The following is a 27,352-nucleotide window of genomic DNA, read 5'->3' on the forward strand; positions in this document are numbered from 1 at the left end:
TGTGTTGGTGCTCTGGTGAGACCACATCTAGAGTATTGTGTATAATTTTGGTCTCCTAATTTGAGGAAGGACATCCTTGTGATTGAGGCAGTGCAGCGTTGGTTCACGAGATTGATCCCTGGGATGGCGGGGCTGTCAAATGAGGAAAGATTGAAAAGACTAGGCTTGTATTCACTGGAGTTTAGAAGCACCTTTCCGAACCAAAAACCCTGGGTGGATAGGTCTGTCCGTGTGGCCCTGAATGCTCGCACCGCTGCCTACAACTCGGGCCTGGCATCAGGAAACATGGGCGTCTACAAGGCAGAGTCCTACCGACTGCGAAGGGCGGTGAAGGACGCAAAGAGGAGGTACAGAGACAAGATGGAGTCACAGATGGAGCAGCAGGACACCAGAAGCCTGTGGTAGGGGTTACGGATTGTAACCAACTACCGGAGCATCCCTCCCTCATCCGCAAGTGCCGGCACCTCCCTAGCTGATGACATGAACTCCTTTTACTCTCGTTTCGAGAGGGGCAACACCACCTCAGGTCTGTCGACTATCGACAATACCGCCAGTGGGCTGGCTACCGAAGCTGAAGGGAGGAATGTGCACACATCCTCGCTGTCCGAGCACGATGTGAGGAGGGCTCTGACACGGGTGAACGCGAGAAAAGCTGCAGGCCCCGATGGCATCTCGGGACGAGTACTCAAGTCCTGTGCTACGCAGCTAGCTCCAGTGCTCACTACATTATTCAAACTCTCCCTGGACAAGTCCGTGGTCCCTGCCTGCTTCAAAAAATCCATCATTGTACCGGTACCAAAACCTCGGTAGTCATGAAATGCTTTGAGAGGCTGGTGAAGAAACACATCTGCGCCTTCCTCCCTCGGAACATGGACCCGTTGCAGTTCGCATACCGTCCGAATAGATCCACGGACGATGCGGTCTCCCAGGTCTTGCACACCGCTCTCTCCCATCTGGACAGCCAGAAGGGGGGCTACGTGAGGATGCTGTTCATAGACTACAGTTCAGCCTTCAACACGATAGACCCCACCAGACTGGCCGGGAAGCTAATGGAATTGGGACTCAACACCTCCCTGTGTGCCTGGGTCCTGGACTTTCTCACCGCCAGGCCCCAGGTAGTCAAGATGGGAGGGAATACATCGAAGTCCCTCACCCTGAGCACAGGATCGCCCCAGGGTTGCGTCCTCAGCCCCCTATTGTACTCCCTGTACACACATGACTGTGTGGCTAGGTTCAGCTCCAACTCAATAATTAAGTTTGCTGATGACACTGGTGGTGGGCCTGATCTCAGACAACGATGAGAAGGCCTACCGGGAGGAGGTGGCTGATCTAGCACTCTGGTGCCAGGATAACAGCCTCCTCTTGAACATCAAAAAAACGAAGGAGCTGATCATGGACTTTAGGAGGGCACATCATCCGAGGACGTACACTCCATTGAGGATAAATGGGGATCCTGTGGATAGGGTGAACTGTTTTAAATATCTGGGAGTCCACATCTCCGAGGATATGACATGGGCATCACACGCCTCAGCATTCGTGAGTAAGGCAAGGCAGCGCCTTTACCACCTCAGGCAATTGAGGAAATTCAGAGTGTCTCCGAGGATCCTCCAGTGCTTCTACGCAGCGGCGGTGGAAAGCATCTTGTCCGGAAACATTACCATCTGGTTTGGGAATTGCTCTGCCAAGGACAAGAAGGCTCTGGAGAGAGTAGTGCGTTCGGCCGAGCGCACTATGGGAACTTCACTTGCCCCCCTGCAGGAACTATACATCAGGAGGTGCAACTCCAGAGCCAACAATATCATGAGAGACCCCTTTCACCCCTGCAACGGACTGTTCCAGCTGCTACGGTCAGGCAAACGCCTCCGTTGCCATGCGGTGAGAACAGAGAGGTTGAGAAGGAGTTTCTTCCCAGAGGCCATTCGGACTGTAAACGCCTATCTCACCAGGGACTAACTCTACTGAACATTTTTCCTTCCATTATTTATTATGGAAAGGTATATGTGTGTTATGATTGTGTTTATAGTTTGTTTGGTTGTTTGTCTTTTTGCACAAAAGTCCGCGAGCATTGCCACTTTCATTTCACTGCACATCTCGCATGTGTATGACAAATAGACTTGACTTGGATGAGGGGGGATCTGATAGAAACATATAAAATTATAAAAGGTCTGGACAGGCTAGATGCAGGAAAAATGTTCCCAATGTTGGGCGAGTCCAGAACCAGGGCCAGAGTCTTAGAATAAAGGGGAGGCCATTTCGGACTGAGGTGAGAAAAAACCTTTTCACCCAGAGAGTTGTGAATTTGTGGAATTCCCTGCCACAGACGGCAGTGGATGCCAAGCCACTGGATGGATTTAAGAGAGAGTTAGATAGAGCTCTAGGGGCTGAGAATCAAGGGATATGGGGAGAAGGCAGGCATGGGTTATTGATTGGGGACGATCAGCCATGATCAGAATGAATGGCGGTACTGGCTCGAAGGGCAGAATGGCCTCCTCCTGCATCTATTTTCTATGTTTCTATGCTATGCACTGTCAACTGTGGGACCTTATATAGACACATGCCTTTCCAAATCATATCCAATCAATTTAATTTACCACTGGTGGACTCCAATCAAGTTGTAGAAACATCTCAAGGATAATCAATGGAAACAGGAGGAACCTAAACTCAATTTTGAATGTCACAGCAAAGACTCTGAATACTTATGTAAATGTGATATTTCAGTTATTTCTTTTTAATTACTTTGCAAGAATTTTTAAACACCCGTTTTCACTTATTAATTCTGGGGTATTGTGTGTAGAGTGATTATAAAAAATAAATGAATTTAATCCATTTTAAAATAAGGCTGTAACGTAACAAAATGTGGAAAAAGTGAATGGGTCTGAATACTTTCTACATGCACTGTATACAATCAATCTGAACAAAACTTGATACACCACACACCAGGACAATGGTTAGTAAAGTGGGCCAAAAATTGTAGCGCTATCGTGTACCGTTTTGGCGTAATTTCAGGAACCCCGCACAGACAGACAGACATACAAACAAACAAACAAGATGAGAGTTTTAGTAATATACTAGACTAAGTAGGACCCGTTGGGTCCCAGCATCACACGGGAGGGCTGGTCACCAACGCAATATTCCACCTCTCCACCAATTCCAATACTGCTCGCCAGTGGGTGGGGGGGGGGCTGGGGCTGTCTGTTGCGCTAGTATAGGTGTTGCGGGCTGAAGGTACTGGTTTCCAGAGGGCTAGTATAGACATTGTGGGCCGTATGGATGCTTGGGCAGGCATCCAACTGTTGCAACGATTTTAAAAGCCAAGCCAAGGCAAACAATTGGGCTGCAGACACCCGACAACCAAAATTCATTTTGTGAACACAAACTTGTTAAAAAAGGCGAGGCAAACAATTGGGCCGCAGACACCCGACAACCAAAATTCATTTTGTGAACACAAACTTGTTAAAAAAGGCGAGGCAAACAATTGGGCCGCAGACACCCGACAACCAAAATTCATTTTGTGAACACAAACTTGTTAAAAAAAACGGCGAGGCAAACAATTGTGCTGCAGACACCCGACAACCAAAATTCATTTTGTGAACATAAACTTGTTAAAAAGGGCTGCAGCCCTTTACAGCCGCATCGAGGGGACTCACCGTGGAGTAGATGTGCGTTCAGTGTTATTCGCAGTTCAGAGCCGTGACCTTCTCGCTTCCTGGTCTGGCAGAGACTGAGTGAGGCACGACACTTCTTGGTTTTATAGTCCCTCCCCCTGCCGCCAGCGGGGGCAGCAGAGAGAATGGGGAATTTTGTAAAAACATTAATATCTCTCATGTTTCATCGACGGAAAAAATCCTCCGCACTCATACGGCGGAGGTGATGAAGTCGAATTTTAGTTAAAAATATAAGAAGAGGCTGAGGGGGGCTCTGAGCGAGGTGGCCAAAAATGACGGCCGTAGGTGGCGGCGTTCTCTCGGAAATCGCAGCACAGTCGGCCAAAAGCGGTCAAGATCAGAGATTTAGTAATATAGATACTAGACCAACTGGGACCCATTGGGTCACTGTCACACGGGAGGCCTGGTCCCCCAACGCAATATTACCGGACTCACGACTCGCCCATAGCCCCCAGGGGAGGCAAGGAGAGATTTAGAGAGATATCGACAAAGTGGGCCCCGTCCCCCAACACACGGGGGGGCAGTGGTGTCCGCACTCACCCCAGAGACAGGTGCCCCCTGGAGTCTCACCCCCCACAAGGGAAATTATGGAATTTATGGAGGCAATAAATCGTCCCCGCGTTGTGGGGGCGGGGAAGGGGTGGGTTGGGGTGGTTTTGAGTCCAGACCGTCATTATATAAGCATCAGGACAAGTGCAAGATAAACCGGAAAACTACATAATGTTGAGGTTTAGAGCAAGACTGATATTTCATAAGTGTGATCTTAAATTTACTTCATCTCATATAGTTGATCAGCACAGAAACAGGCCCTTTAATAAATTTAGTTTTTAGTAAATTTAGTTACATGCACACCAAGTTTTTTTTTTGCCCGAGCTCATTCCATTTGCCTGCATTTGTCCCATATCTCTCTTAAACTTTCCTAACCATATTCCAGTCTAAGTGTCTCTTAAACATTGTAAAAGTACCTGCCTCTATAGCTTCCTCTGGCAGTGCGTTCCGTACAAGCAACACTCTTCGTGTGAGTGTAAATTTCAAATGCGTTAATGGTTTTAAGAAGAGAGGGTATGAGGGTTTAGGTTTGATTCTCTTTTTTCTTTTGGATTAGCAAAATTAACTTTGGGTTTGAATATTTCTAAGAACAGCAATGAATTATGATGGAGTTTTATGCAGTCAACTGGAAGCGAATACTTAAGAGAAGGACGTCTAATCCCACAAAGATTATGTCCTTACTGATGTTATTTTTAAACTAAAGCAATGCTGCATTAAGCTCTTGTGATCAAAATGCTGAAGACAATAAATATAAGTGATTGAATTCTTGTTTATATCGCATTTATAAGTTGCAAGCAGCCTAGAGTCATGGTTTACTGAAAAACAAAACTATCATGACCTTTTAAATAACCCAGTAAATGTGGTGGAAAGTGTGATCATCCATACAGATGAACCAGTCATGAACCTGACTGCTGGACCAAATTTGCTTTAGGCTTTTTAACAGAAGGGTTGTATAATGCACTGTTGTCAATTGGTGTTTGAATTGAAAATCTTCTTGCATACATCACATGCTGTGATTTCTATATTTAAAAAAACACATGACATGCTGTAGAGATGGCTGTACTTTCAATTATATAATTTAATTATCTTCTTTACCTCAAATTCCATACCAGTTTACTTCATCTGGCAGAGTTATACAACACAGAAGCAGACCTTTCTGTGACCAGTTGTGATATTTAATGCTCTATCAAATTTAAGGCTGGCACGGTGTGTCTTTTGAACTGTGCCAGCACCAAGTATTTATAGCACAGCAGACTTTCCCAAAAATCTAACTTTATTGTTAGCAAGAACCAGTTAATTTCACAAATGTTTGTTCAACATGGGATTGAACATAAATGGAAGTGTGCTGTACAGTTCAGCGCAAGCATTGCTCCATAGCTCCATGATGACGGGTCCTGATCCGAAACGTCACCTATCTGTGTTCTGCAGAGATGTTAGCTAACCGGATGAGTTACTCCAGTTCTATGCATCATTTGCTCCTGAAACCCTGATCCTTAATATGCCTCAGGTACAACCTGTGGAATATCTATCTATCTATCAATCTATGTAACAAAGTCTCATCTTGACCACTTCCAGTCTGCGATGTATACTGATTTTAGGGAAAAAAAATCGCTATGATTTTTGGCCATCTTACTCACAGTCCTCCACTGAGGCAGCCCCGAGGATTTTTCCGATCGATGAAAAATAAAAAAGGTTGATTGTTTAAAACTTCTCGAGATCAGCTGATTGGTCCTCTCACCTGTCAATCACCACGATTAAGGTAACGCCCCTTCCGGGGGCAGGACTATAAAACCCCGGATGCCTTGGAAGTGAGTCAGTCACTCTGGAAGATCGCGAGGGAGAGGCCACAACTGTGATTCTAACTGAACTGTGAGCCTGCCCTGTGCTTGAAACTGCATTGGAAATGGACATGAAATTAAAATGCAATGAGCTGTTTGGCCTGCCCTGTGCTTGAAACTGCAATGGAAATGGAAATGAAATGAAATGAAAATGAAATGAGTTGTTTGGCCTGGCCTGTGCTTGAAACTGCAATGGAAATGGAAATGAAAATGCAATGAGCTGTTTGGCCTGCCCTATGCTTGAAACTGCAATGGAAATGGAAATGAAATGAAAATGCAATGAGCTGTTTGGCCTGCCCTGTGCTTGCAACTGCAATGGAAATGGAAATTAAATGAAAATGCAATGAGTTGTTTGGCCTGACCTGTGCTTGAAACTGCAATGGAAATGGAAATGCAATGAGCTGTTTGGCCTGGCCTGTGCTTGAAACTGCAATGGAAATGAAATGAAAATGCAATGAGTTGTTTGTTCTTGAAACTGCAATGGAAATGGAAATGCAATGAGCTGTTTGGCCTGGCCTGTGCTTGAAACTGCAATGGAAATGGAATTGAAATGAAAATGCAATGAAAATGCAATGCGTTGTTTGGCCTGCCCTGTGCTTGAAATTGAAATGGAAATGGAATTACTTGTTTGGCCTGCCTGAAACCACTAATTTCAGCCCACAATGCCCTTATTAGCCAAGAAACTGGTCTCTTTTGCTCCCTTCATTGGCTCCCTGTGAGATCCAGGCCAGGATAGACTTTAATCCTTCATTGCTGTGATCTGCAGAAAAAGATGAAAAATGTATAAAAATTGATTCTCCACCCTCTCCCCCAGTCCCTTTGGCCCACAACATCCATACTAGCGCTCTAGAAAGCCCACCCCCCTCCCCCACTGGCCACCAATATTGGAATTGGTGGCGAGGTGGAATATTGCGTTGGGGGACCAGCCCTCCCGTGTGAACATGGGACCGAACAGGTCCCACTTTGTCTAGTATATTACTAAAACTTTCATCTTGTATGTGAGTTTGTGTTTGTTTCGTGTATGTTTTAATTCAGTTCAAGGCTATTGGGGCAGTACATTGGCCATAAATTTGCTGCCTAAAATTGCCAGACCCGGAATTGATCCTGAATATGGGTGCTGTCTGTATGGAGTTTTGTTTTCTCGTTTATAACATTGTTTACAGAGTACTGTTTACATATTCTGTTGTGCTGCTGCAAGTAAGGATTTCATTGTTCTAACTGGGGACGTGAGAGAAGAAAACACTCTTGACTTACGTCGCGATGTGTGGGATAGAACTAGAGTATGGGTGATCGGTGGTCGGCGTGGACTTGGTGGGCCGAAGGGCCTGTTTCCACGCTGTATCTTTAAATTAAACTAAAAACACTAAAACCAGAGGAAATGTAAAGAAGGGTTTCTACCCGAAAAATCACCAATTATTTTCTATCCAGAGATGCTGGCTGCTCCATGGAGTTCCCCCGCATGGAATAATCTTCACCCTACCATAGGTACCAACCAGACACAGCTAAATTTAAGGTCGCTTTTTTTCCCCCAAGAACCCTTTTTTGCTTAAGTCCAAGTCAAGAGTCAAGAGAGTTTTATTGTCATGTGTCCCAGATAGGACAATGAAATTCCTGCTTGCTGCAGCACAACAGAATATGTAAACATAATACAGAACGGGAGATAAAAGTTCAGTGAGTCTATATACTATAGACCATATATATACACAATAAATAAACAAGAGCTGGCTTGAAGGGGCGAATGGCCTACTCCTGCACCTATTGTCTATTGTCTTTAATGGAGGAGGGGAGGGGGAAGGTGGAGGACGGGATGGGGAAGATGGAGGAGGGGAGGGAGGGAGCGGGTGAGGGTAGGAAGCAGAGGGGGTCGGTGGGAGGAGGGAGGATAATGGAGGAGGGGAATAGCGGACTGAAGAGGGAGATTGAGATGCGCTCACATTGATTTTATATTTTATTGCCATTTTAAACTTTAAAAACGTTAGCCGCTCCTGCGCAGTTGGGGGTATGGGTGAGTGGTGGCATATTGCGTTGGGTGAACGGAGCACAACGGTTCCCACTTGGTCTAGTATATATTACTAAAACTGTCATCTTGTTTGTGCATCTGTCTGCGTGTGTGCGTGTCTGCGATTCATGCCCTGAATTACACTAAAATGGTACACTATAGCACTACAATTTTTGGACCACTTTACTCACCATTGTCCTGTAGTGTGTTGTATCAAGTTTCCTTCAGATTGATGGTATATTTTACGTTATTCACATTTTCAACTTTACAAAATCCAGTTTAAGAAAACATTTGAAGTTGCAGTGGCAGTTAGCAGCATGGACATCAAAATGGAATCTCATTTACATAAACTACCTGGTCAGCAGTGCTCCACCCTACAATGACATCACAATGGGATCTCATTTACATAAAAAACAAAACAGCAGCTTCCACCTCTGAGGGTAGGGGAAAGGAGAGAGTGAGGGAGTGGTAAGTTGGGGGAGTGGAGCAGGGGAGAGAAGAGGAGGGGAAATGAGCCGTGTCTGCGCAGTTGGGGGTATGGGTGGGTGGTGGAATATTGCGTTGGGGGAACGGGTGAGTGGTGGAAACAGATTGCATTGGGAGAACTTGTGAGTGGTGGAATATTGCGTTAGGGGAACGAGTCCCAACTGGTCAGGGTGGTGGAGAGGAGTTAGGGTGGGAGGGAGTGACTGAGGGTAAGGAGTGACTGAGGGTAGGGGAAAGGAGTGGTGAAGTAGGGAGTGGAGGAGGAGAGAAGATGGAGGGTGAAGAGGAGGGGGAGGGTGTGTTGGGGTTGAGGGGAAATGAGCCGCAACTGTGCAGTTGGGGGCTATGGGTGAGTGGTGGAATATTGCGTTGGGGGAACGGGTGGGCGGTGGAAATGGGTTGCGTTGGGGGAACGGGTGTGGTGGAATATTGCGTTGGGGGATCGGGGCCCAACACGTCCCACTTGGTCCAGTATATATTATTAAAACTCTCATCTTGTCTGTGTGTTTGTGTCTGCATGCGTGTCCGTCAGTCATGCCCTGAATTACTCCAAAACGGTACACGATAGCGCTACAACTTTTGGACCACCTAACCCATCATTGTCCTGTGGTGTGGCATATCAAGATTCGTTCAGATTGATGGTATATTTTACAAGTTTTTCACATTTGTAACTACAAATTCCCACTGAGAAAAATATCTTCCATCTGCAATGGCAGTTAACAGCTATGACCTCACAATGGGATCTCATTTACATAAACTGCCCATCAGCAGTGTTCCACTGGCAGTTAGCAGCGTATGGCGTCACAATGGGATCTCCTTTACATAAACTGCCCATCACCCACTGCAATGAGAGATTTGTCACATTTTTGTAAGGTATGGGAGGGAATGGGGGAGGGGAGGAGGAGAAATGTTATTTAAACATTGTTTAGTGGGAGAGGTGAGGAGTGAGGGAGCAGGGAGAGGAGGGGAGAGGAGTTATGGAGGGAGTGATTGAGGGTAGGGGAAATGAGAGGGAGGAGGGTGAAGAGGAGAGAGAGGGTGAAGAGGAGAGGGAGGGAGTGTTGGAGGATGAGGGTAAATGAGCCGTACCTGCGCAATTGGGGGCTATGGGTGAGTGGTGGAATATTGCGTTGGAATGGATTGCTTTGGGGGAACGGGTGTGGTGGAAACGGATTGCATAGGTAACAGGTGAGTGGTGGAATATTGCGTTGGGGGAACGGGGCCCAACGGATCCACTTGGTCTAGTATCCATTAAAAACTTTACCGCTCTATCACTCCAGCTATCCTGTGATCTTTAAGTCTAATTGCTAATTAGCTGAATTAAAGACAGTTTTGTACTGAAACCGCCCCAGCTAATTTTGACTTAATTTTGTCTGCAGATTGAAGGGAAGCCTTTCATCTCATCAGTTATGGCTGGATTTGAACATAGATTTTGTAGATGAAAGACCAGTGCATCCTGGTGTTGTAAACTCCACTTTTGACCTTTAGGCAAGCAAAGATACAGCTGTTCAACTAATGATGACTAATTTTAATTAATTCCAGCCTGTTGTGTCTCATATGCGGAGACCCATCAGCACACCGAAACATGCAAAGTCGATTACTGATAAATCAAAAAAAAAATTGTTTACCTGACTTATCGTATTCAACCTCACCATCAATTTAAAGAATCTAAAGAATCTAGCTGTAGTTTGGATCAGGGTCCCCAAAGTCTTACAAGGTGTTTTGCTTGCTGACTAATTACAGACATCTTTCTTACACAGTTCTGCTATGCTTTGCATTGTTTGTCCAATTAGGGCCCTGCACATTATTTGGGCATTGGATTTCAGGTTATCTGAAGGTGACCTTTTAACATTTCTCTTCTCTAAACACCTATGCGGGACAGCCTGTTGAAAGATGAGGTAATTATTAATAACTAACAATTATCATCAGCAGTTTAAGGAAGGTGAATATATTCCTATTTATAGATTTGAGAATAGTTTGCTCAGCTGCACTCAGTAGTGGTGCAAAAGAACAGTGCCACAGTATCTCTGCTACAAATGATATGGCTGTTAGACATTAGATTTGGACAACAAAGAGTATGTAAATACTTGTTACATTTGAAAAGGTTGACAAAATATTTCTGACTTCCAGCTAACATCCATGTGGTGACTCATCGTTTTTTAGTACAATAGCTCAGGTGGCAAATATAATTTCTGTGCCTGAGAAAAATAGACTTCCATTTCTTGTGGCCGTGGGCGAACTAAATGCCGACAATAAAGATACAGTAATGCCTGCTTGGGTAATTTGACAGGAAGATGAAAGCTATTATCTGTTTCAAATTAATATACATTTACACTGTTACTGCCATTGCAAAATAGTAATAGATTTGTTTTCTTAAATAGATTTAATTTTCATGCTTTAGAGAGACTGAGAGAGGGGACAGAGGCAGCAGAGGGAGATAGGGAGATGGTGGTGGGTAGAGGATATTGGGATTGATTTTTGTTGTTGCGTGTACCGAGATACAGTAAAAAGCTTCACTTTGTGTAGTATCCAGTCAAATGATACTATACATGATTACAATCAAGCCATATACAAATACAACAGGTAGTTCAAAAAGAAAAATGTCAGAGTACAGAATATGGTGTGACTTCTGGACCAACGGAGATCACGTGATAATGAAATGACAATACACCCCAGGCCCGCTAATGAATTCCCTCCCGTGTCTCTAAAGTACTATGGAGTGCCAGAAACTTGAATAAAACAAATATGAAATGTAAATGGCCGACCGATTCACAGCTCCCACTGTCTCCCTGGCCGTTTAGACCTTGGCTTTCAACGCCATTCTTGGCTTGCAAAGTGCACCAGCGAACCCTGCATTACCCACGGCACATTCCAGTGACGCGGCTGTTGTTGCAGCTCACGTTATATCCACTGAGGACATTCTTCTGGCAACGCTGTCTTCAGGTTGCCGCCCCATCCTCCCCCTCCACCCCCTGCTGTTAAAAGGAAGTGTTGACTCGTGGGCCCAGGAGCTTGGGGTGTTGAATTATGGAGAGAGGCAGGCCCTCGGGAGAGAGAGTGAGAGAAACAGGCAGAGGGAGAGAATGAGATGGATGCAGGCCAAGGGAGAGAGATTGAGAAGGAGGCAGGGAGAGAATTTTCTAAAACAAATTTTTTTCCCTGTGATCTTTTTTCTCATCTGTAAATTGAGTGAACAAGCCCATTAACATTTCTAAAAAAATGTGGATAGTACAAAATGCTTTGGGAGTCTTTAAACCAATTTAATATTTGTGATTTATTTAAATTTCAGTTCTTTCTGCGCTGTTGCACAAATGATGATTGACTATAAATATTCAAATGTTTCAGTTTTGAAAAACATTTTACTATGCTGGTGGTACTGTAAAATTGCATTATTATGGTGGAATTTTTTCATTCATTTCATAAACCTTTTCTGCCTAATTAGCATAACAGGTTCTATCTTTGTTGTAGCGTGTAACACATCTCACTAATTATATAATTAAGGTATTAAAATAATTGTGAATAAATCTCGGGCGATGTGTTATGCTGCAGTTGTTATAGAGCCACTCCTACTTGAAGTGATTTGTATTTGAAGTTTAGTGTAAACCTATGATAGAAAATGAAAATAAAAACTATTAAAGGCCAGAAATACTCAGTAGGTCAATACTTAGCATCTGTGTAAAGACAAGATTTAATGGTCTGTATAAAGGTCATCAGCCTGACGCATTGAAACTGTTTCTGTCACTGGCGATGTTGAGTATTATTGATAGCAGTTCAGATATTCAGAACCTGCAGTATTTTGCATTTGATAGAAAATTAACATATTCCAGCAGAGGCTCTTTTTCTAAAGATAAGTATTAGTTTCAAATTCAACAAAAGTTAGTAATCTTTGGGAGAAAAAAAATTTGAAGGTCAGTGCAGAGTTTCTAGAATTTCTTGCCAACATTTTACCAGGTAATTGTCAGAATTCCAATGAACAGAAAATTGAGCTACTTTATGGCATGTCTGCAGGGTTTCTGCCATTTTTTTGAAGGACCTCAAAAATCCCTGGAAAATTCCTGGTGGAAGTGTGGTTTACAGTTCCAAGATTTATAGACATTTATTAGTTGCATGTTACAAGTTATTTGTATACCAAAACAAACAGCTTTGCACGGATAAGTGTAGAATCTGGGTTATTAGTGACTTAATGGTTTTTTTTAATTATGTACTGAGACAGTGAAAACTTTTGTTTTGTCTGTTCTCCAGGCAAATTTTGCACATGATTACATCGTGTAGTGCAAAGGAGAAAAACGAACAGTGTCGAATATATAGAATATAGAATTCAGCTACAAAGAGATCACTTTTTTTTTAGAGGGCCGCAGTGAGGTAGACTGGAAGATCAGGAATTCATCTTTAGCATACAAGGTAGACAATGCTGGAGAAACTCAGCGGGTGAGGCAGCATCTATGGAGCGAAGGAAATAGGCGACGTTTCGGGTCAAGACCCTTCTTCAGACTGATGTGGGGGTGGGGGGCGAAGAAGAAAGGAAGAGGCAGAGACAGTGGGCTGTGGGAGAGCTGGGAAGGGGAGGGGAAAGAAGAAGAAAGCAGGGACTACCTGAAATTGGAGGTCAATTTTCATACCACTGGGGTGTAAACTACCCAAGTGAAATATGAGGTGCTGTTCCTCCAATTTACGGTGGGCCTCACTCTGGCCATGGAAGAGTCTCAGGACAGAAAGGTCGGATTCGGAAAGGGAGGGGAAGTTGAAGTGCTGAGCCACCGAAAGAACAGATTGGTTATTGCGAACCGAGCGGAGGTGTTGGGCGAAGCGATCGCCAAGCCTATGCTTGGTCTCACCGATGTAGTGCAGCTGACACCAAGAGCAGTGGATGCAATAGATGAGGTTGGAGGAGGTGCAGGCGAACCTCTGCCGCACCTGGCAAGACTGCTTGAGTCCTTGGATGGAGTCCAGGGGGGAGGTAAAGCGACAAGTGTAGCATTTCCTGCGGTTGCAAGGGAAAGTTCCAGGAGAGGGGGTGGTTTGGGTGGGAAGGGAAGAATTGACCATGGAGTTACGGAGGAAGCAGTCTCTGCGGAAAGCCAGAAGGGGAGGAGATGGGAAGATGTGGCCAGTGGTGGGATCCAGTAGGAGGTGGCAAAAATGTCGGAGGATTATTTGTTGTATGTGACGGCTGGTAGGCTGGAAGGTGAGGACAAGGGGGACTCTACCCTTGTTACGAGTGGGGGAATGGGGAGTGAGCGCAGAGTTGCGGGGTATAGAAGAGACCCTGGTGAGAGCCTCATCTATAGTAGAAGAGGGGAACCCCCGTTTCCTAAAAAATGAGGACATCTCCGATGCCCTGGTTTGAACGCCTCATCCTGGGTGCAGATGCGGCGTAGACAGAGGAATTAGGAGTAGGGGATGCAGAGAAGCAGGGTGGGAAGAGGTCTAGTCCAGATAGCCATGGGAATCAGTGGGTTTATAGTAGATGTCGGTCAGTAGTCTGTCACCTGCGATGGAGACATTGAGGTCTAGAAACCGTAGCGAGATGTTGGAAATGGTCCAGGTGTGTTTGAGTGTCGGATGGAAGTTAGTGGTGAAATGGATGAAGTTAGTGAGTTCTGTATGGGTGTAGGAGTTAGCACCAATGCAGTCGTCGATGTAGCGGAGGTAGAGTTCGGGGATAGGGCCATGGTATGCCTCGAACAAGGATTGTTTGACATACCCTACAAAGAGGCAGGCATAGCTTGGGCCCATGCGCGTGCCCATAGCTGCGCCTTGGATTTAGGTCATTTCTAGAGTCTGATAACAGCAGGGAAAAAACTTTTCTTGAATCTGACTTTTGGTGCTTTCAAACTTTTGTGTCTTCTACCCAACAGTTGAAGGACAGGTTGGAGGAGTGGGCAGATGCATGGCAGATGAAGTTTAATGCGAATAAATGTGAGGTTATCCTCTTTGGTAGCAAAAACAGGAAGGCAGATTACTATCTAAATGGCGTCAAGTTGGGAAAAGGGGAAGTACAACGGGATCTGGCGGTCTTGGTACATCAGTCTATGAAAGTAAGCATGCAGGTACAGCAGGCAGTGAAGAAAGCGAATGGCATGTTGGCCTATATAAAAAGAGGAATCGAATATAGGAGCAAAGAGGTCCTTCTGCAGTTGTACAGAGCCCTAGTGAGACCACACCTGGAGTATTGTGTGCAGTTTTGGTCCCCTAATTTGAGGAAGGACATTCTTGCTATTGAGTGAGTGCAGCGTAGGTTTACAAGGTTAATTCCTGGGATGGCGGAACTGTTATATGCTGAGAGAATGGAGCAGCTGGGCTTGTACACTCTGGAGTTTAGAAGGATGAGAGGGGATCTCATTGAAACATATAAGATTATTAAGGGTTTGGACACGCTAGAGGCAGGAAGCATGTTCCCGATGTTGGGGGAGTCCAGAATCAGGGACCACAGTTTAAGAATAAGGAGTAAGTCATTTGGAACGGAGACGAGGAAACACTTTTTCTCACAGAGAGTGGTGAGTCTGTAGAATTCTCTGCCTCAGAGGGCGGTGGAGGCAGGTTCTCTGGATGCTTTCAAGAGAGAGCTAGATGGGGCTCTTAAAAATAGCGGAGTCAGGGGATATGGGAAGAAGGCAGGAACGGGGTACTGATTGGGGATGATCAGCCATGATCACATTGAATGGCGGTGCTGGCTCAAAGGGCCAAATGGCCTACTCCTGCACCTATTGTCTATTGTCTATTGAAGAAGAGAGTGACTGTGGTGTGAACGATCCTCGGTTATGTTGGCTGCTTTCCTTGCTCTTTCGTGATGTGATGTCTTGGTTGTAGCGTCAGTGTGGTTAGCCCAGGAAAATAATGTTGTTGATATTTACACACATAGGAACTTGAAACTGTTAACCATCTCCACTTCAGCACCATACTGCATGTACTTCGCATTACTTCCTGAAGGTGATGACGAGCTTCTTCATTTTGCCGACTTGAGCAAGAGGTTGTTATCGTGACACTGGGCGAATAAGCTCTCTGTCTCCATTCTCTACCACTCCTTGTTATTGTTTAAGATCTGTGTAAGTCTCGTTCACGACTGTATTTTCTAGTAACAATCCCTTGAATAAAACATTTGCTGATGGCTAATGTGCCATTAGAAATGGTACCCAATTTCTATGCAGTATTTTTAAAGTTATGAATTATGTCGTAATGTTTATCATGGCATTTAATTCATCATTACACTAACCAATTCAAAACAAATCCCAATCACTCTCCGTTGCCCTGTCCTTTTTAAAATAATTTGTAAACAGTACTCTGCAGTAATCAGTTAGTAAATGTAAGCAGAGTATGTCCATGTGCTTCCAGCACTTTGTTTTTATTGCAATTGATAGTGTGTGATTCTAATGCTACAGAACTTGTGCAGCCCAGTTTGGTTTGTATTCAATATCTCAAGTTACACTTATTTGCCTGAAGCAAACAAGAAGGATCTCAACCCTAAATGTCGCCTGTCTATTCCCTCCCCAGTTGCTGCCTGATTTGTTGAGTTCCTCCAGCACTTTGTATTTTGCAAAGATATGACTCAATTTTCTGTTTGTTTCCTTTAAAATTTTAGATTTCGACATAGTCCAAACTGCTGGTACCTCCGAGACTGGACCATTCACAGCTGGATTCGACAGTGTCTGAAATACAATGCTAGGGACAAGGCCTTGCACACCTTGAGAAATAAGGTATGACGATAGACTATTTTATTTCATATGCAAAAGACCATTTATGAAGGTATGAAGAAGAATTACAGCATCTGAAAATAAATCTTAATCCTGCCAAAGATTATATTTTAATTCTTCAGTACTCCTGTGGTTAGTCTGAAAGATTTGCCAACCAATTCATTTGTATATACTTTGATCACAAAGTAATTCATGATTTATGATAGTTTTCAAAGTAAATATTCCCAAACACCAATTTATGGAATTGCATAAAGTTGGGCCTCTGGTAAAGCATAAAACAATCCTACTGAAAATACATAGCAAATAACATTGTGTGTTGTAATCTACATAAGCATCACCACCTCATACTGACTCATGCAAGGCAGCCACTGAGTCAGAAATGGCTGCTACTAATTTTCATTAAACGTCTTGCAGTAATACTTTAAATGGGCATACATGGAACTTGGCAATGGTGTAGCATAATTTCCAGACCATTGCATGTTATTCCAAACAATACTCCAAAATATATTTAATTCACATTTTATTTTAAAATGCTACACAGCAGTGCTGTATAATATATTTCCCCTGAGAGCAAGGGGAGGGGTTGGGGGGTGAGAGGGCTTCCAGTGACTTCAAAGGGAGTATGGGAACTAGAACCTAATGAGTTTCAAAGGTTTGTGAGGAAACTGGGTCCTGATGAGTTCAAAGGAGTACAAAAATGAGGGCCCCATTGAGTTAAGAGAGAGTGGGAATTGGGGCCACTGTGAGTTTAAAGGGACTGTGGGAACCAGGTTCCTGTGTATTAAAGAGAACACTGGAAAAAGCACCCAGTGAACCAAATGCAGAATCATTGGGTTTTACAAACACAAAATTGTAGATTACTCGAGTATTACCACACTTGAATATGTGTGTTTCCAGAAAACAATGAATCATTAAATTGTGGAATTTTCCTTCTCAAAGTATTTTTCATAACAGTTTTAAGCTTCATATTCTGTACAGTACCAGTCTGATGACTGGAAAGAATTTTGAGATTTATGCAAGCAAGAGAGTGCAACTTTGATAGTATCTAAGGCAGTTTCCATTTTTGGCAGCAGGTTGGTGCACTAAAATGCTATCCCAGAGTAGTAAATAATCACTCATATTTTCCTGTCATTTCCCGATTCTTAATAAGGCTTTATATTCTAAAGATCTTATCTTTGTTTCCTTTATGAAAAGATTACCACTTTAACGAGAAAATATTAGACTACTTTCCTCCAATCTGTACTTGGAAAGCTAGAGAAGTAGAGGCAGTAGAGCTACTAATCGTTTCAATTCTGCCATTTGTTTAATCTCAAAATGACCTGAGTTGAACTGATCACCATGATAAGAATAACTTGCCCATCTACTGCCTGGCTGGACAAACTATATGCTTAGCTTATAAGAATTCCATTCAGTAGTCTGATGACAGTGGGGAGGAATCTGTGCTTGAATATGGTGGTACGAAGAGGGAATGACTGGGATGTAGGTGGTCCTTGATTATGTTGGCTGCTTTCAGGCAGCAGTGTGAAATGTAAATGAAGTTGGTTGGGGTGGAGGCTGGTTTAGCAAGATAGACTATAAACACGTCTACAACACTGTGCAATTTCTTGTGATCTTGGACAGAGCTGTTACCAAACTAGGTTGTGATCCAATATCCCAATAAGATGCTTTCTACAATGCATTTGAAGAAATTGGTGAGTATTTGTGTCCTGAGGAAGTATAGACGTAATGTGCTTTCTTAACTATATCACAGTGTGGTTGGACCAGGACAAATTTTGCCTTTCAAGAGGTGAATTAGTACGGGAGTACCTCAAGGCTGCGTGCTCAGCCCCTTGCTCTACTCACTCTATACTCATGATTGTGTAGCTGGACACAGTGCAAACTCCATCTTCAATAACAGTAAAACCAATGAACTGATTGTGGACTTTGGAAGAGGAAAGATGAGGACCCACAATCCTGTTTATATCAACGGGACGATGAAGTTAAAAAAACTTTAAATTCCTGGGCGTACATATTTCCGAAGATCTTTCCTGGAATCAGCACATTGATGCAATTATAAATAAAGCACATCAACACATATATATATAAATATACACACACAGATATATACAGACTTTTTTTCTCTCATTTATCATTGTTTATTACAGTACTATGTTTGCATATTCTGTTGTACTGCAGCAAGTAAGAATTTCATTGTTCTATCTGGGACACATGATAATAGAACTCTCTTTTGACTTGAATTTATATCTGTTATCTTTCTCATGATCCTGTTACTGTGCCTTTACTTCTGCATTCCAGACCAGGGTAACATTTCCTACTGATCAATTATCCTTGTCTACCTTGCAGGCTTCTACAGAGGGCAGTTTGTCACACCCTATCTTTTACCAGACTATATGCACACACTTTCCAATAAGAGCCTATAAGTTGTAATCAGCATTGTGAATGCTCGCCAACTAAACCTATTGCAGGAATGCATAATTTAATTCTAGTAACTTTATGGATACCTTAATTGATGTTAGATTACTTGACACGTCCCATTAAATTGAAGCTGAAACTTTAGTGTCTATACTTTGACACACCGAGCTGTAGAAAAATAAAACACAGGAAGGTATTTGGACAGGTACTTGAATAGGAAAGGCATAGAGAGATTTGGGCCTAATGCAGGCAAATGGGATTAGTGTAGATGGGCATTATGGCTGGCCTGGGCAAGGTGGGCCAAGTGTGGGTCTGTTTCTGTGCAGTACAATTCTATGATCCCATGAAATAATAAGGGGTAGTTAAAGGCCTCTTGAGCCTCCACCATTCAATATAATCGTGGAAGATACCGTAGCTCAGTTTTAGTTCTCCACTCAATCCCCACATCCACCCAATCCCCATATCCTCTCATTCCCTTCCATATCCTGGAATATACTCAAAAAGGCTCAGTGCAAAGTGCTCTTAACTGGAATATTAAGTTAAGATTTTGACTCTTTATTAGTAACTAGACTAAGTGGGACCAGTTGGGTCCCAGCATCACACGGGAGGGCTGGTCACCAACGCAATATTCCACCTCTCCACCAACTCCAATATTGCTCGCCAGTGGGGGGGGGGGGGCTGTTGCGGGTTGATGGTACTGGTTTCCAGAGGGCTAGTATAGACATTGTGGGCCGAATGGATTCCTGGGCTGGCATCCAACTGTTGCAACGATTTTAAAAGCCAAGCCAAGGCAAACAATTAGGCTGCAGCCACCTGACAACCAAAATTCATTTTGTGATAACAAACTTTTTAAAAAGGCGAGGCAAACATTTGGGCTGCAGCCGCCCATCAACCAAAATTCATTTTGTGAACACAAACTTTTTAAAAAGACGAGGCAAACAATTAGGCTGCAGCCACCCGACAACCAAAATTCGATTTGTGAACACAAACTTGTTAAAAAAAAAGGCGAGGCAAACAATTGGGCTGCAACCACCCGACAACCAAAATTCATTTTGTGAACACAAATTTGTTAAAAAGGCGAGGCAAACAATTGGACTGCAGCCACCCGACAACCAAAATTCATTTTGTGAACACAAACTTGTTAAAAAGGCGAGGCAAACAATTGGACTGCAGCCACCCGACAACCAAAATTCATTTTGTGAACACAAACTTGTTAAAAAGGCGAGGCAAACAATTGGACTGCAGCCACCCGACAACCAAAATTCATTTTGTGAACACAAACTTGTTAAAAAGGCAAGGCAAACAATTGGGCTGCAGCCACCCGACAACCAAAATTCATTATATGAACACAAACATGTTAAAAAAAAAGGCGAGGTAAACAATTGGGCTGCAGCCACTTTACAGCCGCATCGAGGGGACTCACCGGGGAGTAGACTGCGTTCAGTGTTATTCGCAGCTCAGAGTGCCGTGACCCTCTTGCCTCCTGGGTCTGGCAGAGACTGAGTGAGGCCGACACTTCCGGGTTTTATAGTCCCTCCCCCTGCCGCCAGCGGGGGCAGCAGAGAGAATGGGGAATTTTGTAAAAACATTAATATCACTCTTGTTTTTCATTGATCGGAAAATCCTTTGGTCCCGGAAGGCGGAGGGGGGCTCTGAGCGAGATGGCCAAAAATGACGGCAGTAGGTGGCGGCGTTCTCTCGGAAATCACGCCATAGTGAGCCAAAAGCGATCAAGATCAGACTTAGTAATATAGATACCTCACACATTATGTGCAATATTTGCAAAAGATTACTTGTTTGAGTTATAAATGTAGTCTATACAACTGTGGGCAGTGGGCAGGTGTTATAGACCTACATGGGAAGTTAAACGCTCCTGCCCCCACAAGTCTCGGGCAGATTGGGCTTGTCAGGCTGGGAAGACAGTCCATCTAGGAGAGTGAAAACTGATTTAAAACCTCCACTGCCTTGTGGCCATATCCAGTCATGGAAAAGGCTCCAGGAGTAAACTTCAAGAAAATCTGGAGTCAGGTCCCCTAAGGCAGTTCGTCGTTGTCTACAACCTCGCTCTGGCAGCTCCTGCGATGGCGCTGGTGCCAAACTGTAACGACCCTGTTGTTCCTTTGGATTGATCAGCGACATGGAGAGGGGGGAATGTGCTGCATGGGCAATAGCCTGTCCTCCATGTGACATTGCCCAGGCTTGTATCCGACCACACATCACCTGCAAACTAGGATGCCTCACCCATGGTCAGTCATGACCGAAGAGGGCCCACTACAACTAAAAAGACACAAAATGCTGGAGCAACTCAGCGACTCTGGCAGTATCTCTGGAGAAAATGGATATATGACATTTCGGATCAAGATCCTTCTTCAGACTGATAGTCTATGCGACTATTTTGTGGAGACAATTTTAGCAGCGTCTTTCCTGGGTGTTGAGATGCCTGTTAGAGATTGTCCATGTCTGCCAAGCATATAGGAGAAGTGTCTCACCATGAATGTTTATCCTCAGAAAGCAATGTGGTTCAGCAGGAAATTGTTGGTGGCAGACCATTGTCTGCAGATGTTGCAAATGCTTTGTTACATTTTTTTTAATGTTTCTCACAAAACTTCTAGACTGCATTATTTTACCAGCAGAAGTAACAACACTACATATTTTGCTGATAAATTTGACCTTGACAAATACAATTTATTTTAACAAGTACTGCTTCTGCTCCTATGTATGAGTTTATTCTCTAATAATAGATTGATTCCATCTAAAAGGATTACTTCATATGCTCATTAGAGAGGAATATAATGGAAAAATGTATGCTTTATTTAATTGAATTGCTGCTGAGTAGCTTATTTGTAAGTAATGTAATTAAAATACTGTAGCCACTACAGTTCTGAGAGCCAGCTATCATTGGAGACAGAAGCTACAAATCTGGTTGGCAGGTACACCTGAATATATGAGCCTAGTAAAATATTATCATCCTTGTGATTCTGAGGGAATTATAAAATCCTGAGGGGTCCTGACAAGGTGGATGTGCAGAAAATGCTTTTTTTGGAAAAATCTGGATCAAAGGATCACTGTTTAAAAATAACTGTTCCACCCGTTGTGGTGAGGTGATTGCTGAGGGGAGATTTTCTTCGCTGCTGGTCATGAGTCTTTCAAGCAGCGACCCCAAAAGATGGTGGAAGAAGTCTGAATATTTTAAAAACAAAGGAATCTACAAACATATGAATTAGGACCAGGTGTAGGCCACACAACCCTTCAAGTCTGTTCGTATTTTAATATGATAATGGCTGATTGTAACCTTAACTCTGCATTCCCATCTAACCATGATAAGCTTTCACTTTTTGGCTTATCAGGCATGAAACTATCTTTACCTTAAAAATATCCAATAGCTTTAAAAATATTCAATAGCTTCCACTGCCAATAGATTCTTGACCTCCTTGGAGGTAAAACTCTGACTTAAATGGCTGACTTTTTTAATAAACTGATACTAGTTTCAGATTCTCCCATGATGATATAAAATAAGACCAGGGGTAGGCATTTACATCTTTGACTTCTTCACCATTCATCAAGATCATGGCTGATCCGCCTCGATGTCATTCCATAAACACTACCTCTTTCATTCGATGTATATTTATCTGCCTGAATATTTTCTTGTGGAATTTTGAAGAATAAGTACATAGAACGATACAGCACAGGAGCAGGCCCCTTGGCCTACAATGTCCGTGCCCACAAAATTGCACATCATTTTGTAGGATAAACACCGATAAATGCCCAGGCCAAATTTTGACACAGTAGCAGTGTACATTGTAGAGGAACAGGCCCTTCACAATGACCGTGCGAAACCCGGTGCCAAGTTTAAATTAATCTCCTCTGCTGTACATGACCCTTACCCCTCCATTCCATAAATATCCAGGTGCCTAACCAAAAGTCTCTTAAATGCCTCTATTACATTGCCTCCACTACCACCCCTGAAAACACGTTCCAGGCAATATAAAAACATTGTTATTCTGTTATATAGTAAATCAAAAAGAAGCATTTGATGGACAAAATGGAACTTAAGGAAATGAATATCAAATATGCTTTGCTTTAGATGTAGAAGATTTTATTTTTGAGGTGTAAATCCATCTTACAAATCTGTTTGCAGGTGCAATATGGAATTTTTCTAGATAACTTCACAGCAAATATACTAATGGATTCTTTCATCAAAGAAGACGACTATTCAAGTAAGTGAGAATAGTTTATTGGGAGTAGTTGTATATTTGGAACATTTGTTGGGTTTGAGGAGAAACCACTACCTATCTTATATCTCCAAATTATTTTTGCACCAATGTCAAAAATGTTCTAAGATATGAATTTGAAATGAAATAACATGCATTTATTATTATGGACCATTCCAGCCTTTGGTTGATGAAGCCACATGTTCAAATCATTAGTAAATGTCAATTTATAAATGGAAATGCAGTATACCTAAATATCAATGTTAAGACACAAAATGCTGGAGTAGCTCAGCGGGTTAGGTGGCATTCCTGGAGAACATGGATAGGTAACATTTCAAGTTGGAGATTTTTTTCAGACTTTTGAATAAAATCTGATCAATATTCTATTACCATCATCATATTACTAGATTAATATTAGATTATAGTTTTAGTTTGGAGGTGTAGCGCGGAAACAGGTCCATCGGACCACCGAGTCTACGCCAACCAGTGATCCTCGCACATTAATACTATCCTATACACACTAGGGACAATTTACAATTATACTAAGCCAATTAACCTACAAACCTGTACGTCTTTGGAGTGTGGCAGGAAACCGGAGCTCCCGGGGAAAATCCACGCAGGTCACGTGGAAAATGTCCGAACTGCGTACTGACAGCACCCGCAGTCGGGATCAAACCCGGGCCTCTAGCGCCACCGTACCGCCTGTGATATTGATCAATATTCCCTGCCATAGGAAAGGAGTTCCCCCAAAGGCTGAAACTCTTCCACTGTCTTAGTTTTAGCAAGCGATTCTGAGTTTTTGTCTTTGGGTTTGATAGATCAGCTGATCTTTTTTATTTCTGTCTGCATGCTAGCTCTCTGCCATGTCTGCATCCTTTTGTCCAACTAAGATTATTATATTATCATTTTATATCAGGCAGACCCAAACCTTTTTTCTTCAATTTTACTTAGAAACAAATTCAAAGGATCTGATGGTCATCCTCCTTTTCATCTAACCCGGATAATTTAATTATTTCCCCAAGTGGTTGGCTGATGCTTGCCGCCACCTATCCAGTCTAATGTTCATTAAAGGTAGACACAAATCGCTGGAGTAACTCAGCGAGACAGACAGCATCTCTGGAGAGAAGGAATGGGTGATGTTTTGGGTCGAGACCCTTCTTCAGACTGATGTCAGGGAGTGGGCGGGTCAAAGATAGAATGTAGTCGGAGACAGTAAGACTGGTGGGAGAACGGGGGAGGGGATAGAGAGGGAAAGCACGGGCTATTTGAAGTTAGAGAAGTCAATGTTCATACCACTAGGGTGTAAACTGCCCAAGCGAAATATGAGGTGCTGTTCCTCCAATTTGTGGTGGGCCTCACTCTGACAATGCAGGAGGCCTAGGACAGAAAAGTCACGTTGGGAATGGGAGGGGGAGTTGAAGTGCTGAGCCACCGGGAGATCAGGTACGTTAAGACGGACTAAGCGGAGGTGTTCAACGAAACGATTGCCGAGCCTGCGCTTGTTCTCACCGATGTAGAGAAGTTGACACCTGGAACAGTGGATACAGTAGATGAGTTTGGATGAGGTACAAGTAAACCTCTGCCTCATCTGGAAAGACTGTTTGGGTCCTTGGATGGAGTCGAGGAGGGAGGTAAAGGGTCGGGTGTTGCATCTCCTGCAGCTGCAGGGGAAAGTACCTGGGGAGGGGATGGTTTGGTTGGGAAGGGACGAATTGACCAGGGAGTTTCGGAAGGAACGGTCTCTGCGGAAAGCAGAAAGCAGTGGAGATGGGAAGATGTGGCCAGTAAGTGGGATCACGTTGGAGGTGGCGAAAATGTTGGAGGATTATATGCTGTTTGCTGATGAGGTGGAAGGTGAGGACAAGGCGGACTCTGTCCTTGTTACGATTGGGGGGAGGGGGAGCAAGAGCAGAGCTGCGGGATATTGAGGAGAACTTAGTGAGAGCCTCTATAATGGAAGAGGGGAACCCCCATTTCCTAAAGATTGAGGACATGTTCACTAATGTTACTTGTCTGAGAAAGTTGAAAACCATCTAAAGATTTTCCATTGGTGTAAGTATTTAATGGAGTTCTATGGTTCAGAGTCATATTTTCCTCTTCACCGTACACTAAAATCGGTTTCCTTTGTACATGTGGAAAATTGATTCTAATCTGTAATAAAATGCCCTCCTTAAGGCAGAGTATGTAACCAAGTATCAGTGTTTTCCATTTGTGTTTTCATTTTAAAATGCAAAGATTGTACAATGGATTTATAATATTCACTTCTGCTGCGTAGGTAATCACTAATAGCAATGCGTTTTGCCTCAATTAAAACTATTTTGTTTAAGTCAACTAAGAACGACACATGAAATTGCTGCTGTCCTTTCAGATGCCCTAGTTGTTGGCAATGAACTGATGCTCCAGGAAACGTTTGATGACAATTGTACACAGCTTCTTTGCCTCTATGTTCTACATAAATATCTGCACAGTAAACCAGAACTGAAGGTAAAATAAGTTTAGATTTTCTCTCTTTATGCAAAAATGCACATTAATTCTGATTAGAAATTTGACATAGTGACAAGTTAAATAGGAATTTATTATCTTTGAGAATTTAAATTCTGCCTATGTCACCACTTTCATTAGTAAATTGTATTTTGGCTGACATGTAAAAATGCATTAAATCTTCTTTGAGCATTTTATCTTCAACTTTATGCAAAGTAACAAAGGCATCAAGAGAATTGACATACAGTGCCTTGCAAAAGTTTTCATACCCCTTGAACTTTTCCACATTTTGTCACGTTACAACCACAAACGTAAATGTATTTTATAGGGATTTTATGTGATAGACCAACACAAAGTGGTGCATAATTGTGAAGTGGAAGGAAAATGATACATGGTTTTCAATTTTTTTTACAAATAAAAAACTGAAAAGTGTGGCGTGCAAAAGTATTCAGCCCCCCTGAGTCAATACTTTGTAGAACCACCTTCCGCTGCAATTACAGCTGCAAGTCTTTTGGGGTATGTCTCTACCAGCTTTGCACATCTAGAGACTGAAATGTTTGCCCATTCTTCTTTGCAAAATAGCTCAAGCTCAGTCAGATTGAATGGAGAGCGTCTGTGAACAGCAATTTTCAAGTCTTGCCAGAGATTCTCAATTGGATTTAGGTCTGTACTTTGACTGGGCCATTCTAACACATGAATATGCTTTGATCTAAACCATTCCATTGTAGCTCTGGCTGTATGTTTAGGGTCGTTGTCCTGCTGGAAGGTGAACCTCCGCCCCAGTCTCAAGTCTTTTGCAGACTCTAACAGGTTTTCTTCCAAGATTGCCCTGTATTTGGCTCCATCCATCTTCCCATCAACTCTGACCAGCTTCCCTGTCCCTGCTGAAGAAAAGCATCCCCACAGCATGATGCTGCCACCACCATGTTTCACAGTGGGGATGGTGTGTTCAGGGTGATGTGCAGTGTTAGTTTTCCGCCACACATAGCGTTTTGCATTTAGGCCAAAAACTTCAATTTTGGTCTCATCTGACCAGAGCACCTTCCTCCACATGTTTGCTGTGTCCCCCACATGGCTTGTGGCAAACTGCAAACGGGACTTCTTATGGCTTTTTTTCAACAATGGCTTTCTTCTTGCCACTCTCCCATAAAGGCCCGATTTGTGAAGTGCACGACTAATAGTTGTCCTGTGGACAGATTCTCCCACCCGAGCTGTGGATCTCTGCAGCTCCTCCAGAGTTACCATGGGCCTCTTGGCTGCTTCTCTGATCAATGCTCTCCTTGCCCGGCCTGTCAGTTTAGGTGGACGGCCATGTCATGGTAGGTTTGCAGTTGTGCCATACTCTTTCCATTTTCGGATGATGGATTGAACAGTGCTCCGTGAGATATTCAAAGCTTGGGATATTTTTTTATAACCTAACCCTGCTTTAAACTTCTCCACAACTTTATCCCTGACCTGTCTGGTGCGTTCCTTGGGCTTCATGATGCTGTCTGTTCACTAATGTTCTCTAACAAACCTCTGAGGCCTTCACAGAACAGCTGTATTTATACTGAGATTAGATTACACACAAGTGGACTTTATTTACTAATTAGGTGACTTCTGAAGGCAATTGGTTGCACTGGATTTTAATTAGGGGTATCAGAGTAAAGGGGGCTGAATACTTTTGCACGCCACACTTTTCAGTTTTTTATTTGTAAAAAAAATTGAAAACCATGTATCATTTTCCTTCCACTTCACAATTATGCGCCACTTTGTGTTGGTCTATCACATAAAATCCCAATAAAATACATTTACGTTTGTGGTTGTAGCGTGACAAAATGTGGAAAAGTTCAAGGGGTATGAATACTTTTGCAAGCCACTGTACATATGAGGGAGAAAGGAACAGAAACATTTGCTGACAGGTTCAGTTGATGAAAAGGTGGGAAGAAACTTGTAGCTAAATGAATGCAGGCTTGATTGGTTTAGGCAAAGTGGCTCATTTATGTGCTATATAAAGATAATGAATAGAGTATTGAAGTGA

General features: G+C 43.1%; 1 protein-coding gene across 2 annotated transcripts in view; it reads left to right on the forward strand.

The window, feature by feature from the left end:
- Positions 1-27,352, forward strand: part of mrps27 (mitochondrial ribosomal protein S27) — a 106,512-nt gene that overhangs the window by 42,650 nt on the left and 36,510 nt on the right. For both annotated transcript variants that reach the window (XR_004411503.1, XM_033018695.1), the window contains exons 5-7: positions 16,117-16,231; positions 22,779-22,857; positions 25,220-25,335. Coding sequence is in view for 1 of the 2 variants with exons in the window: in XM_033018695.1 (XP_032874586.1) it covers positions 16,117-16,231; positions 22,779-22,857; positions 25,220-25,335 (310 nt within the window). In the remaining variant the exon portion in view is untranslated. The remainder of the gene's footprint in view (positions 1-16,116; positions 16,232-22,778; positions 22,858-25,219; positions 25,336-27,352) is intronic.

This window comes from Amblyraja radiata, chromosome 3 (assembly GCF_010909765.2).
Source record: "Amblyraja radiata isolate CabotCenter1 chromosome 3, sAmbRad1.1.pri, whole genome shotgun sequence".
NCBI lineage: Eukaryota > Metazoa > Chordata > Chondrichthyes > Rajiformes > Rajidae > Amblyraja > Amblyraja radiata.